Source organism: Mus pahari, chromosome 14, assembly GCF_900095145.1.
Source record: "Mus pahari chromosome 14, PAHARI_EIJ_v1.1, whole genome shotgun sequence".
Classification (NCBI taxonomy): domain Eukaryota; kingdom Metazoa; phylum Chordata; class Mammalia; order Rodentia; family Muridae; genus Mus; species Mus pahari.
The window spans coordinates 25,169,678-25,185,453 of record NC_034603.1 but is presented as its reverse complement, the minus strand read 5'-3'; the positions used below and the strand labels follow the sequence as shown (position 1 = coordinate 25,185,453).

Here is a 15,776-nt window from a genome sequence, read left to right as displayed (position 1 = left end):
ACAAAAGAACTCATTTGATATTCACTCACTGATAAATGGATATTAGCCCAGAAACCTAGAATACCCAAGATACAATCTCCAAAACACAAGAAAAATCAAGAAGAAGGAATTAAGGTATATTTTATCATCTCTCTTTCCCACAAGGGGAAACCGAGGCACAGAGCTTTGTATTTTTAAGCACACACAGGTAGTAAATTGTAGAGCTGATGCTAATCTTAAATTGCCCGATTCTGAGGGTCAAGCTTATGGGTATCTGTGCCAAGCAGAGACTTGGAGAGGTGTTGAAGGGTACGTGGCGGTAGTGAACCCACAGCATTATTAAAGGAGGGAGGAGGCAAGCAGGATCACAACAGAGCTCCCTCACACAAAAGATCCTTTAAGAGCACAGTGGCTGTGGTTCTTGCGGGGGGATGTCTTGCCTGGCTGGAGCCATGTAGAAGCCAACACTCAAGAAGGGGCAAGAGTACCCTTTAGATGCCCCACACAGACCTGCTAGGACCATCCTGCTCTCATTTTGAAGAAAGGATAGTAAGATCTATGGGCTGATGGCGGTCTAAGATGGAATGCCTTGTGAGGTCTGTTCCTAGTGCCTCTGGTAACACTAGTCCCTCTTCTCCCTCAGGCTGAGACTCCATGCTTGTCCCAGCCACAAGTGCCCTCCTCACTGGGAAGAACCTCCTTTGAGTTCACCAGGGGCATACATTTGTAGTCATGATCTAGATGTATGGCTTCTGGGTCTTTGTCCTTGACGCTCTCCATGTAGGTGGGGTTTTATTTACCTGCCAGGTCCTTGAAGCAGAGTTAGGGCATGCAGGAGAGGCAGAAATGATTCCCATGTCACAGTTGGATGTTGGTGCCTAGCTTCAAAGTAGATCTCTTGACTACTATAGGAGACTGAGCATACATCTAGTCAATTAACTATGTTCTAGGTTTTCTCTATCTGGAACTCAGTACTTCTTTCAGACAAAACACTGGGTTTCTTGATCACAGACACTCTATCTTCAGAGAAGGTTCACAAGGAAACAAAGGGTTATCTCTGGAAAAACATGGACTCAGCTGCCTTTGGGTAGAGCCTAGTACATAGAGGGACGGGTCTGGCTTTCTTTCAGTACAGCCCCTCCCTCACGGCCTTATTTTTCCAACATATGAGAAAGAAAACAAAAACCCTGAAATCAGATTTTATACATAAACAAAAATTGGAGGGGAATTATTTTTAAAAATACATAAACACGATATTGTAATTCTGTCTAAAAGTGTTAGCTGTACACCATGCAATCTATGCTAACACAACTCTTCTGAGAGGCCAGAGCTTACTCTGGGCTTGGTTGTATTTGATCTGTAGATTCTCCCAGTGATGACCACGCAGGATGAAGCAGGAGCTACCCTCTGTTGCTGATGCATGCATCCACCATCACCACTGCAACAGATAAGTTGACTGTCAAATTGCTTGAGTTAGGACTCATCTAGGGGATTCCTGAGGCACAGCTCTGGGACACGAGGGCGTTTCTACAGAGCACTAACTGATGTCCTACCTAGCCTGAAAGGAGAGGGTTGCAAGTGTACCCTGTCGTCATATCATCCCCATCATGATGACTGAACTCTCCAACTGTGAGTTAATGAAACCCTTCCTTTCTTAGGCTGCTTCCTGTGGGGCACTTGATCACACCAGGAGAAAAGCAAGGGCTACAAGCGTCCCTCCCACCATATGCTGTCAAACTCACATTGATTGCCTTCTTGATTTTAGCTAAATCCCCTCCATCTCTGTGAGCTGCACTCTACCCCCATGAAACTGGGTTGATGCTGCTGGATGCGTTCTCACTGGGCTTGCTTCCCACCTCCTCATTCTGCACCCCGAGTCCCAAGGGAGGAATGTTAATCCACATCTTCAGTGATGTTTGCTGTGGCAGCTGATGACACCTGCCACCCAACAGGTGGTAACGACACAGTTACTCTTGGGATAAACTTTCAGAAAAGCGGCCTGTAATTCTGGTATGAAAAAAAAGTCTCTCCTATTCAACTATTCCAACTGTATGTCAACAACAAAATATGATAGATAAGTCTTTTTCAAAGATGTCTTGAGCCAGCTTAGGTCCAACTATGAACGAACAAAAGACACCAGACTGCTGTGTATACCTGCTAATCTGTCTACTTCCCCCACTCAAATTCTGCCAAACTACCCATCCCTCAAAAGAGAAGTTTTGAGTAGAGAATTACTAACAGCCGGGCTTTATATCCGGTAAGCTTGAACGAAAGCAGGGTTCAAAATGTACAGATGAGCAAAAGCATGGCTTTTGTTGTGAAAAAGGTACATGGGACAGACCTAGATCATGGGTACCATTGTATCCTCCTGGTCCCCCAGCCAATGAGGAAGGCCTGGGAGGGGCTTGCTTTAGGCTTTAAATCTGCTCTCAGTCAGTGCTGTTTGACACTCTAGAACTAGCCCCAGTTCACTACTCCAACTCTCTGGTACTCTTAGTATGAAATGAAAACTCTTATTATGAAGTGAGGATCTTTGTTTCTCTCACCTTAGACCTCCAGCTATAATGAATAAGTTGGGGTCACCGGCAGAGGTTTCTATTCCCCAGTACCTGCTTTCATTTGACCACTTCTCTGCCCTTGTGACTGAGCGAGACCCTGACTCCTCCTCACCTGGAGTAAGGAGTTGGTGGAAGTTCTCAGCAGGATTCTCAGGTTCTGTCTTTCCCATCCATCAGCAGATTCAGATGGAGAAGTGAGACAGCAATGGGCTGGGGTCCCCTCCACAACCCCCATGATGGGAGAGACCTCAAACTGTCCATGCACATATCACACCCAACCTGTGCTAATCCTACACCCTGGTGTGGTGTTCCTTGACAGAGGTGAGAAGAAAGCAGAGAAGAGGGGTGTGCCCTTGGGAGTCACTTCACTGCACATGGTCATCCTCACAGACAGAAAAAAGGCCAGGACCTCTGCCTTTACTAGACACAGATGACCTCTCTATGTTTGTGGCCACATTTGTCTAGCAGACAGACCCTGGGATCCGAGTTTATGGCTGCTATCTTGCATCATTCCCAGCTGCCTCATAGCCTTTGCTTTGGCATTCCTAAGCTCATTTTCCTAGGATGGAATCTGGGCCCCATGATTTTCTGTCTGGGAGGCAGAAAGAGGCTGTGAAACACACAGAACATCCTGTCTGGCTACAGCACTTCTGGGAGGAGCTCACATCACAGGAGGTTCCAATGCTGGTCCCAGTAGAAGTGACCCCGTCTCCTTACCCTGGGATCAGTGACCGAGAGCGTGCATCACACATTTCTTTCTTCATTTCTTACAATGTCCCTTGTAGCAATTAACCTGGGACTTCTGCAGGGCTTGTGAGTTCAACAGGAAAATGATTTTGATGTCTCAGGCTGCTTTTATCAAGTCACAGCTTCCTTGTCTGCCCCCCCCCCCCCGACTTCAGGATGAACAAGAGAAATGGGCTTGTGAGTTTCTGTCTTTCAGGGTAGGAGGGAGAGGGGGAGGTGGACTGGGGGAGTATCCTCCTATCCTTCCTTGCTGGTGGCAAACTGGTTGCTATGGAGTCAGCATGGGAACGCAGTGGTCAGGCTATCATTGGTTGTCTTCTTGGCTTTTCTCCTTGGCCACTCTGTTCCCATGGTGAGTCATTGACAGGGCCACCAACAAGCAAATGAGCTGGAGGGAGGGAATGTATGATATGGGGTTCAGGGACATCCCCAAAGTGCCATTACTCCACCGCCTGCGACTTCTCATGGACTGTAATTATCTTCATCAGGTGGAGATAATTAGTGTCCACACTGAGATGATCGGAATAAAGGGAGAGTTCTGAGGTTGAACGATAACTTCTCATTTTCCTCTGTTTCCCCTAGGGCCCATATGCCCACTCTCTTCTTGTCAGCTAAGCTCTCTTGAATCCAGAAAAACCACTGATCCCACGGTGTGGGGGGGGTGCACTGGGGTTGGGGAGGCTGAGAATAGAGCTGCAGGCAGTGGGACCTGGGGTTCAAACTGTATGTGGGGGAGGAAAGCTGTGAGCATCACAGGCTGTGGGCACTTCCTGTCTTAGGGGTATTTCCTGTTGGATAGCATACCGTGTCACGAGCAGCTTCCCAGAGAGAAGGTTTAGTTTGGAGCCCAGCTGCCGGGTGTGGCCCATCATGATGAGGAAGGTTCGGCAGTGGGAACTGAGGCAGTTGGTCACACACATTAAATTCAGTCACAAAGAAGAAAGTGATAAGTGCTGGTGCCCAGCTGACTTTCTCCTGATTTAGTCCAGGACAGAAGCCCAGGGAATGATGCCACACACTATGGGTTCCCCTCTCTATGAACCTAATCAAAACAGTACCCCACAGGCATGGCCAAGGGACCCATCTCCTAGGTCATTCTAGAGTTTACCCAGTTGACAATTGAGATTGTTAAACCATCCCAGTGACTTAGAGGCAAATGAAATGGACCGAAAGGAAACAAAGAGAAACAAAACCCTCCTCCTTCTCTGACTTAAGATTCCCGGTAGGGGATAGAGAGTCCTAAGACTTGTCCAGAGGTAACTGTCTCCAAAGCTGGGCTTCCTCAGTCTCCAAATACCCTTTCCTTCTTGGGCTCATCCGTGCATCCTTCATTTTCCATCTTCACATATCCACATCATCAACTCCTGTCAATCCTTGGGGTCTGCATCCATGGCAATGACCCTTATAATTTTCATCACCATCATTTCCCCTGGACAGCTGGAAAAGCCTTTAGTCTGGTCCTTTTGTGTCTGCCCTAGGCTCTTCTCTACCTCAGTCCATTTCCTTCATAGCTCCCCAGTTGGTATTTTAGTATGCAAATCAACCTTTCTCTTGCTTAATGCCCCCCTAACGGGCTGACTATCCATTGATCTACAGTAAAATCCCACATCTATACCATGACCACAGGGTCCTCTGCCATCTGGCCTTGGCCCATCTCTTCAGTGCTCACACATACCCCTGTTCTCTTCGTTTACTATAAGCCAGAGGCATAAACTGCCCCCTCAGATCTTGGGAGGAAGCCTTTCTTCAGCAGACTGCATCTGCACTTGGCTATTATATCTCCCAGCCACGTGCAGGCCAGCGTCCTGGCAGGCCCTCAGAAGTCATCTCCAGACACTGTAATTCCACATTCTTTAGTACTTATTTTAACAAGCTTATTATTGTTGTTGTGTGTGGCTTGTCCCCGTGTGTATGTGTGCATGCATGCATGTGTGTGGTATATGCCTGTGTGTACATGCTTGTGTCTCTCATATGTGTACATGCATGTGTGTTCATGCCTTTGTGTGTGATGTATGGAAGTATGTGCATGCATGCGTGTATATGCGTGAGGTGCATGCCTGTGTGTACATGGCTATGTGTATTCATTCATGTGTGTACATGCCTTTATGTAAGCACATGTGTGTATGTCTATGGGGTGTATGCCTTGTGGATAAGTGTGGTGTATGTTTCTGCTTGTGTGCAGATGTTGATGTAGGTCTGCTTGTAGGCGTATATGTTTGTGTGTGACATCTGGTGTCTTCTTCAATGGCTTTTTCACCTTACTTTCACCTTACTTTTTAAGACAGGGTCTCTCACTGAACCTGGAACCCACTGTTTCAGCTAAACCCAAAACCTCCAAGGATCTCTGTCCCCACTTGTCAGGGTTACAGGTTTGTGCTGCTTAGCCTGGCTTTTTCAGTGTTGAGGTTGAGAATCTGACCTTAGGTCCTCATGCCTGGGGGCCAATTAAATTGCCCACTGAACCATCTCCCCAGTCCCTTTTCTGTAGTTTTTTTGAGACAAGGTCTAATTCAATAGCCCTAGCTGATCTGGAAACTCAAGATACAGCCTAGGCTGGCTTTGAACTTGTGGCAATCCTCCTGCTCAGTGTCCAGACTGCTGGGAATATAGATGTGTGCCACCATGCTGAGGCTCATTTTGTTTAGGAGACATAAGGGTTTATACATCCACTATCCTTGTTTAATGTCTGCCTTACACTGCTGGGCTACCAGTTCCTTGAAGCCAGGGCTCCTAACCACAGGCTCCACATCTTTAGCCTGTTGGATAAATGAATGCTGCCACCTGCGAATACAAGTGAAGGATATACAAAGGAGGGTGGGGAGAGCCAAAAATAAACCTTCTCTCCAATGTTTCATTTTTCTTCAATATATTACTCTTCAGGATGTTCTTCTATATGGAAAGAGAAGTCTAAAATATCTATTAAAACAGATCTTTGGGCCAAAGAAACAGAGGCTTACCAAGTCCACTCATAGCTCCAGATGTCGCCAGCAAACAACCAAAATAGAAACAGCATAGTCTGTGATCACAGCTCAGGGGATTTTTAGTTTGTAATGTCAAAGCCACTAAACCCTCAGCTTCTGTGAACATTTCAAAGGAGAAGGGGAGGAGCCAGGAAAGTATTTCAGTTCTATCTGTGGGCAGGACTGAAAGCGCTCCTTCTAAATGTTACTATGTATCTGCGGTGCCACTACTGTATCAGGACCAGTCTAAAAGATGGCTCCCCCCACCCATGCCCCCTGCTTTCACTCTGGCAACCATGAAGCTTCAACTTGTCCCTAGCATCTCTTGACTTCATAAGAACCTACAGGGTCACTGTGGGTGGTACCTCTTGCTGCTCCTTTGCCTTTCTGACCTGAGGAGTGCACACGTGGCTGGAAACACGGCCTCTGTCCCTGCCTCTTGATGTCTTAGTCAGTGTCTGAGACTTGCCAGCATGTGAACAAGATACCCAGGCCAAGTGAAAGGCAGAAGAGAGGGCCAGTCCTGGTTGATTCCCTGGTTTCTTGAGTGGAGAAAGTGAGGGCACATATCTGGCCACATGACTGTGATGGCTGTTTCTGTGACTTAAGGAGACCTCTATTGGGTCATAGTTTGTTTGGTTTTGGTGACTAGACATCAATTACTTTGAAGTTATTATAAAGATATAATTTTTGAGTGTGTGTGTGTGTGTGTGTGTGTGTGTGTATCTCATATCCTTTGTTTGTGAGACAAATTTTCAGGCAGCCCAGGCTGCCTTTGAATTCAGATTGTAGCAGAGATGTGTCTGAACCTCAAATCCTACCTCTATCTCCAAAGTGCCGGGATGATAGGCACTAGCATGCTGGTTTAAATGATGCTGGGGGTTGAACCAAGAGCTTCAGGACCATAGGGAGGAGTTCTACTGACTGAGCTCCTTCCCAGCATCAAATAGCTATCTGTATATAACATGAATACACGCTATTTGATGGGTTCTAGCTATCTACGCCCTGAGTTAGTGAGAGGTACGGACACATTCTTTCAGTAAGAGCAGTGGATGGTAGCCAAACACTAGATCGAGCTTGGGACATCCCGTGGAAGAGGGGGAGGAAGGATTGTAGGCGCTAAGGAGGGTCAAGGACGCCATGAGAAATCCCACAGAAACAACTAGGCTACCCTCGAAGGGGCTCCTGGAGACTGAACCAACAACTGGAGCCTCTGCAGGTCTGACCTAGTCCCTCTGCATGTCTGTTATGGTTGTGTAGCAGTGGTTGTGCTAACAGTGGGAGTTGGGGGTGTCTCTGACTCTTTTGACTGCTTTTGGGACCCCCTTTTCTCCTACTGGGTTGCTTTGTCTAGCCTTAATACGAGAGGTGGTGCCTGTTCTTACTGCATGTTTGGTTCATATGCCATGTTTGGTGGATAGCCACAGGAGGCCTGCCCTTTTCTGAAGAGAACTGGAGAAGTGGATGGAGTGGGAAAAATGGAGGAACTGGGAGCGGAGGAGGAACAGTGGATGGATCATAGCTCATCTAGCAAAATGTTGAACACTAGGAACAACTATGAACCTTCAGGGTTCCACCCAGCTCAGTGTTTTTCAGAGGCACAGTGGGGCACAGGGAAGCAACAACTTCTCATCTCCCATCCTTGTCTGCATGGTCTCTGACCAAGCCACTGTCTTAGTACCCTTGCCTTTGTATCTGTGCCAAGGTAAGATGAACTGCGCATTTATTTTATTTTTTATTTTTGAGAGGCATTATGACGCATGCTTTGACCCATAGTGAGATTGTTAAGCTCCGTGATCAGCTGAAGCAGCCTTGAGAAGGGAAAGCCTACTGAGTCGGACACAATACCTTATGGTGGTAGCACATTCCTGTGGGGATCAGATGCTGTCATCTGCTCACACATCTTCCCTCCCAGCTCCTGTAGGGAGGAGTCTCAGAATCCAGATGTTGTGTCTCTGGGGCAAACTGCCCGTATTCCTGCCTTTTCTCTGGACTTCTCTAAGAGGGTAAAGTAGCATGAACAACAGAACATAGTACCTGTCTTAGTCAGGGTTTTCCTGCTGTGAACAGACACCATGACCAAGACAAGTCTTATAAAAAACAACATTTAATTGGGGCTGGCTTACAGGTTCAGAGGTTCAGTCCATTATCATCAAGGCGGGAGCAAGGCAGCATCTAGGCAGGCATGGTGCAGGAGGAGCTGAGAGTTCTACATCTTCATCTGAAGGCTGCTGTCAGATTACTACTTCCACACAGGTAGGATGAGGGTCTTAAAGCCACAGTAATACACCTATTCCAACAAAGCCACACCAACACCAACAGGGCCATAGCCTCTAACAGTGCCATTCCTTGGGCCAAGTATATACAAACTGTTTTGGTCACAGTACCCAAAATCCAATGTCTAAAATCCATGAACATCACGCTCCCTGTAGGTTGTAGACCTAGCACTGTAAACCTTACAGTGACACGCAACAGAAGAAGCGGTGGTTTCCATGTCACCCACAAGAAGCAGAGACACTGAGTGGGGGTTGTTTTATTAAGCTGAAGAGGAGGATGGCTTTGAGGCTCCTCCTCACAATGGTGTTGGTTCCTAAGACACTCCAGTGGGACCCTCAGATCCATAGCTTGTAAACACTCAGGGGTGAAGCAGATCACAAGGGGCTGTGGTGAGCTTGTGAATGTATAGGTGATTGCTATTCCGTTTCCAACAACCATCGCCAAACTTATACAGGATAAACAAAGCTGCGTCTGACAGAGGATTCAGTTTGTGAAGTAGGCACATGAGACCCTGGAATGATGTGGAAACACTGGAAGGCACTCCACACGGCTACTGGTGAGAGGCAGGTGTTCGCTCATAGAGAAAGTACCAGCAGGGTAAGCTCATACTGTGTGCATGCTCCCATGTTTGTACTTACACCGAGACATATTCAGAGCTATCTCCTCCCACTGTTTACCCAGTGGCTGGATTTATCTCTAAGCAAGCCCTTCCCCTGCTTGGTTTCCTCTGTCTTCCCCTTGTGTGTGGCACTATTGGCTGAATATCCAGTCTCGCACCTTCTCTCCCACGCCACCCTACCCCCTCCAACTGTCTTCTTATTTAAAGAAAAACAAGATTAAAACAGTGAACCATGAGGCTTTCCAAATTATAAGGCAGACAAAGTAAGGCCTGGGGGTGGCTGTTAGAAAGGCATTACTCTCCACCATTAAGAATGTTGGTCCTCATTCACATCAAACACAAACTGTAGATGGGGGTAAATATGTGTCTAAATACTTCCATAAGGGATGGATTTATGCACTTAGACTTCAATAGACACATGGAGCCAAAGTCCACGCCATGCTTCTTTGCCTGATTTTGAGATGTGGCCATTTACAAGGAAGTAATCACTGGAAAGAGAGAGTTCACAGACATTGGCCAAGGAAAGAGAACACAGAGCCATACTGCCTTTCTCACCCTGTCAATTTGAGAGGGTTATAACGTAAGTATTCTAGAATGTAGCCAAACGAACACTACACATTAACATAAACATTGACCACAGCTGATAGTTTCCAAATCACCTCCTCCTCCCCTTTCCTTTCTATACTTCCTCTTGGCTTCACAAGTACTTTTCCTAAAATAAATGGTATGAACAAGTTTAATACATAACAAAGTGGGGCCCCTGGGCTGAACCACAAGAAACAAATTTATAGTTCTGCTGCAATTAGAGTTTTCCCCCTTTTCAAAAAACAGAACCAGGAAAAGAAGAACCTTTTTCCACTGAGAAGAGACCACTGCCTGCCTGGGTAAAGTGACTTGGTCAAGGCCTCACAGAGGGACCGTGTGCCAGATCCAGTGTTTTTGTTTGTTTGTTTGTTTGTTTGTTTTTGGTTTTTTGTTTGTTTTTGTTTTTTTTATCATGCAGGAACAATTCTGGCATCAGGACAGGATGTCACTGACACCTTTGTAAAAAGAGGATCATGGGAGTCCTGCTCCATTGCTGTGAGCATTCGGTTAGAAGGTGTCTCCCTGCTGTGCCCATGGTAAATGTTCAATAAACGTTGGTTATATTATACTATTCTCCATTTTTCCTCTGTACTTTACATCTACAGAACATCATTCACAATGATGTCTATGCATCTTGAGAGCATATTACCCAGGCAGCAGACAGCTGGTCCAGCCATGGAAACATCCAGAAATACTCACAACATGCAAAGAACAGTTGACCAAAACTTTAGCAGAAACACAGACACAATAAAATCTGGGAAGAATTCTCTCTCTCTCTCTCTCTCTCTCTCTCTCTCTCTCTCTCTCTCTCTCTCTCTCTCTCTCTCTCTCTCTCTCTCTCTCTCTCTCTCTCTCTCTCTCTCTCTGCCATGTATATAGAGTATAGAGGTCAACTTCAGTGCCATTCCTCAGAAAGCACCAACCGCGATTCTGTGTCAGGGTCTCTCATGGGGGGGGGGGGACAGGGGACTCATTGATCTAGGCTGGCCAGTCAATAAGCCTAGAAATCCTCCATCTCTGTGTCCCAAGTCCTGGGATTGCAAGCAGACACTATCATGACCACTTTTTTTACATGGGTTCTGGGGATCAAACTTAGATCCTCTTTTGTACAGCAAGTACTTTACCAACTGGGCCATTTCCCAAGCCTTAATCCCTAACCCTTGAATTTCCAATATATATATATATATATATATATATATATATATATATATATATATAAAATTTATCCCAAGCATATTACAGCATTAAGTAAAGGAGTTGAGAAGAGTTGACTGACCTGGGGGAAATGTCACATCCTTGCTGCATGAAGGCCCCCAGCGAGAACCACAGGCTGTTGAATATGCCAAACTCATTTGACTGGTCACTGGTTGTCTGGTCTCGTCCTTCTTCAAACTCTTCACTGTGCCATTCATACGGGCTGAAACGGCTGACCAGGAAGAGGACGACGCTCACGCCAATGTAGGCAAACACTATACACATCCAGATCTCGTAGGCCAAAGGGTCAAGAAAGGAGAAGACACCTGGCTTGGACTTCTGTGGCTTCTTAATCATAATGGAGATTCCCAAACTCATGAATGGCTTGGAGAAGTCGATGACTTCCTCCCGGACCAAGGTGATGGTCAAGGGGGCCACCGCCACATCTGCTCTCTGAAAGGATAGCATCAAATAAGGTTCAGTTGAACTCAGCAGCTCCTCCTTGTCTTGTTTCTGTCCCTCCCCTTTGTGTGTCTATTTCCTCTGTCTCTCTGTGTCTCTGTCTCTATCTCTGTGTCTCTGTTTCTCTGTCTGTCTCTGTCTGTCTGTCTGTCTGTCTGTCTGTCTGTCTGTCTCTGTCTGTCTCTGTCTCTCTCTGTCTGTCTCTGTCTCTGTCTCTCTCTCTGCCCATGAATTGGTGTGCATGTTCTCTGGTAGGCCAGAGGTTGATATCAGTTGTCTTCATCGTATAGTTTTCCTCCCTTGTTTTGGAAGAGAGGGTCTCTGTCTAAACCTGGAGCTCATGGATGAGCTAGACTGGCTGACCAGTAGAGGCCCTGCCATCCTCTGTCTTTGCCTCCCCTCTCCAGTGCTGAGATTCCAGGCATGCACTATAGTACTAGGCTTTTTATGGGTGGGGATCCAAACTCAGGTCCTCATGCTTGATTAGTATGTGTTTTATAGACCGAGGTCTCTTCCTAGCTTCTGTTTCTATCTTTACTGTGAAGAATTGTTTTTTTTACCATAAGGATGTGGAAACGGCATAAAACCCTGTAAGACTAATTGTCCTGACACCGTGAAGTGTTTCTGAGAAACGGACCACAGCTTGCTATTTGTCAGAGGAGCTCAGTCCATTGCTTGACAGCTCCGCTTGACAGAGATGCCTTCCTCATTCTGCAAGAAAGAAGGAGCTGCTTATGCTTATCCAGTGGTCAGGCTTCTTTCTTGTGTTCTGAGACTCTCTTCAGTCCTGCTCCCAGCCCCTCAGCTCCCAGCCCCTCAGCTCCCAGCCCCTCAGGCTGAATGTAGGCTGTGTAGCCTGATTCTACTGTGAAGAAGATAGGACCTACAGGTGCTCATTCGGCACACCCTTCTCCAGATCTGGTCCAGAGGGAGTTACTCAGGAATGCCTGAGACCCGTGTGGCTCAATGAGAATTAGCCTTGAGAACTGGAGCCGGAGCTGAGCTGCGCAGAGGATGATCCCAGAGGCTGCCATTTGGGTTCCTCGATTCAGGGCTTACGCTGGACTCCCTGGAAACCTGTCAATACATTCCTCTATCTCCAAGAACACATGGCAGTTGTTTTGTTTGCTTAAGCCAGTTTGCATTGGATTTCTTTTACCTACAACCAAGATTATCCCGGCTAACGAGATGGTGATGGCAAATAGAACCTGATAAACATTTATGGGACAATGATGTGTAAGCTCTAGGCTGGAAGCTGGTGGTAAGCTATGACCCCTCCACAATCAAGGGTTATTAAGCTAGCAGAAGAGATTATCATACCACATACACATATGCACATATCTACACAGGACACAGAGAGGACTCTGCATGGGAAGGGGGAGGGGTCTATCACACTGGGAGCTCAGGGAGTGTAGCACAGAAGAGGTGACAAGTCAATGTGACATTGTAAAAGGGGAGGGCTTTGCATATTGCTCTAGGAGGAAGGAAGCCTGTGAGAAAGGGCCCGAGAGTGAGAAAACCAAGCCAGTTGTGAATTTTCTTTCCAGGAAGATTGCTAAAAGCTACACAAGCATTCAGTGTTTGAGTATCAAACCTAGCCTGTTGGTAAGCAAGGAAGAGTGCCAGGCATCCTCATCTGTCCTTGGGCAGTGCTGGGACACACCAGACAGCTTGGATATAGCAGAAAGGGGCAAGAAACACAGGGGAATGTCTGGGTGAGACAAACTTAGAGCTGGGCCCCATGGAGTGAACACTCCCACCACAAGCATGCAGCAAATTGTCTCCATCCTCTTTAGGGAGCTCACACCTGGAGGAGTCAAGTGGCTTCCAGGAGCCACGCAGCTCAGAGAATCGTTGGGACTCAAGCCCAGTAGTCTATCTGCAGGTATTATTCTCTTTCTGCTCCGGACATGGACAGACAAGAAGATATCCTTGAATAAGGCTCAAAGGCACATCCGGGAGCCACAGCATCATCTGCAGCATGTGCTCCAGCCCTGCTTCTCTCCCTGAGAACCCCTCCGGCCCTTCTCTCAGTTTTCCTCAGCTTCACAGTCCAGGGTTTCAGTGGAATGATGCCCGCAGAAGCAGATGTCCCAGTGATGGACAAAAGACAGAACTTCGGGTTATGACCGCTGCTACTGACTGAGCATCTTTCAACAAGTCAGCTAAGCAAGCCCTTGGTGCCTCTGTGTCCTCTTCTATAAAGTGCAGAAATGGTCTTAGCCACCTAACAGGGCTGACATGACTGTGTGAAAGGAGATGAGTGTAGTATTTAGCGTGGTATGAGGTACCAGGAGAGTATGAAGTAGTTATTGCTGTGGGCAAGAAACAGGGAAGGAGGAGATAGCCGTAGCAACCACTACAAAGGAGGAAGCTGGGAGTCCTGTAAATAAGGGTTTTAAAATTTACTTTTTACCTCATAGGTGGGTTGCAGTTGATATTTCCCTAGCATCCTCTTCTTTCTCAGGGGAACAAAACAGGCAAAATGAACTCAAAATAAAGGTAAATAGCTTTGTGCTCAACATGGCTTCCCTGGGAATCAGTTTTCACGAGTAGAAGGACAGGTCTAGTAAACAGGACATAGGCTTTAGGCTGAACATGAAGCATAGAGGTGACTCCAGGTCTCTGGAGAGTGGATAAGCCTGACACTACACTGCCTGCTGGCACTAGGATTGAGCCCTTGGGATGGTCACATCCTGCTCTGCCCTGGACAGGGGGGGGGGGCTTTTTGACAAAGAACCGTGTTACAGGAGGTGAAGGCGAAGATGAATGTTGGAGAAGGTGAAAAGTTCACAGCAATCACCATGGCAATGACCTTAAGAGCTTGAAGGAAGTTCCCATGGAAACAAGCCTCCAGATGCAGCACGACTGTGTAGCCAGACCCATCCAGGTCTCTGTTTCAATGATGGAGTTTCCAAACTGATGGGCATCAAGGGAAGACAGAAGGGAGATGTGGGAAGCATTTCCTAACTTCGCCTGGAAAGCCCCTTTTCTTCAGAATACCTTCGTGGTGCTGCCTTTTTATCCATTGTCAGGTATAACACACATGGCCATCATGACTCCTTCTCTGACATGAGGTTGCAGATGCACAATTCTCTAAAGTGATCAGTGCCTCCTGACTGTGTCAACTGAGTACCAGCCTGAGGGCTCAGCATGACTTCCATGCTGTTCAGAGACACAGCTGGCATGTCCAGGACCTATGAAGGAGGCCTCTATGACTCCTTTCTTGAATATTATGGAAACTGCTATTGTCTTGTTTTCTATAAGACAAAGTCTCTAACTCAGGCTGGACTCAAACTCATTAAGGAAGGGAGAGCCTTCTGGTACCCATCTCCTCAGTGCTGGGATTGCAGATGTGTACCATCACGCCCAGGAGATGTAGTGTTGTGCATTGAACTCAGGGCCTCATGTATGCTTGACAGGGACTCTACCAACTCGGCCTCTGTCTCTCTCTTTCCTTTTGTTGTTCTACCTAAGAGCCATCATCATCTCCTGGTGCTGACTGTATCAACCCACATTCCTGCCTTGCCATGTGTGACTCAACCTTTTCCCTGGTCAATCCCACTCAAAGCAGTCAGCCCAGTATTTTCTTGATCTCACCTTATTTATTTGTGTCTATCGTCCTGTCATTTGTACTCTAGAAACTTTTAGCTGCCCATCTCCCTGTCCCTATTTCAATGACTGTTTTCCAAGATCCACATAGTCTGGAGGGCTAGAAATCTGCATGGGCTCTTCTGTGAACCATGTAATTTAGACTGTTGAATTCTATACTTTCGAACTGCTTTCTACCGTTGTCTCTTTACCCTAGGAAATGTGCAGTGCCTGGGAATCTTGGATTCTCATGACTCCCTAGACTCTGGAAATAACACTGGCCATTCAGTGTCTGCTCAAGACTGCTTCGATTTACTGATGCTACTGCAAAGATGGCTTGGACCTACCCCCTACCACACAAATGAGCAGAATCTGAGGCAGAGTGAGCCACAAAGAAGCAGAGGCTAGCTTCTAGGATGGAAAGTCAGGACAGTTTGAAGGGAAGTCTCAACTGTTAGGAGGGGAACACAGAGGGGCCTTGGAAAAGTGTTCTGGAAAAGGAGTCAGAGATGGAAGACAGCAGGCGAGGCTCAAGGTGGTGTGGAAGCTGGCTGATCGGAAGCTACAGGGCAGAGATTACAGGGAAGAGTGGCGACTTGACAGTGAGCTTGGATGCAGGTGCAAGTAGTCCCGGTGGGACTAAGGACTGAGAGGGACACAGATGACTCTTAGTAGATTAATATGAGCTTTGTTATCTGTCCCCAAATAGCTGCTCCTGGAGATAATTGTCCTGCCACCTGCACTGGAAAATCACCAACTGGATTGACAGACACTGAGCCAGGTAGAGTGAATTAGGACCAGGAA

At 46.9% G+C, this 15,776-nt stretch overlaps 1 protein-coding gene across 2 annotated transcripts in view; it reads right to left on the bottom strand.

Annotated features, from left to right (window-relative positions):
- Gria1 (glutamate ionotropic receptor AMPA type subunit 1) overlaps positions 1-15,776 on the bottom strand; it is a 314,630-nt gene that overhangs the window by 81,994 nt on the left and 216,860 nt on the right. For both annotated transcript variants that reach the window (XM_029546554.1, XM_029546555.1), the window contains exon 11: positions 11,002-11,372. In XM_029546554.1, coding sequence (XP_029402414.1) covers positions 11,002-11,372 — 371 coding nt within the window. The remainder of the gene's footprint in view (positions 1-11,001; positions 11,373-15,776) is intronic.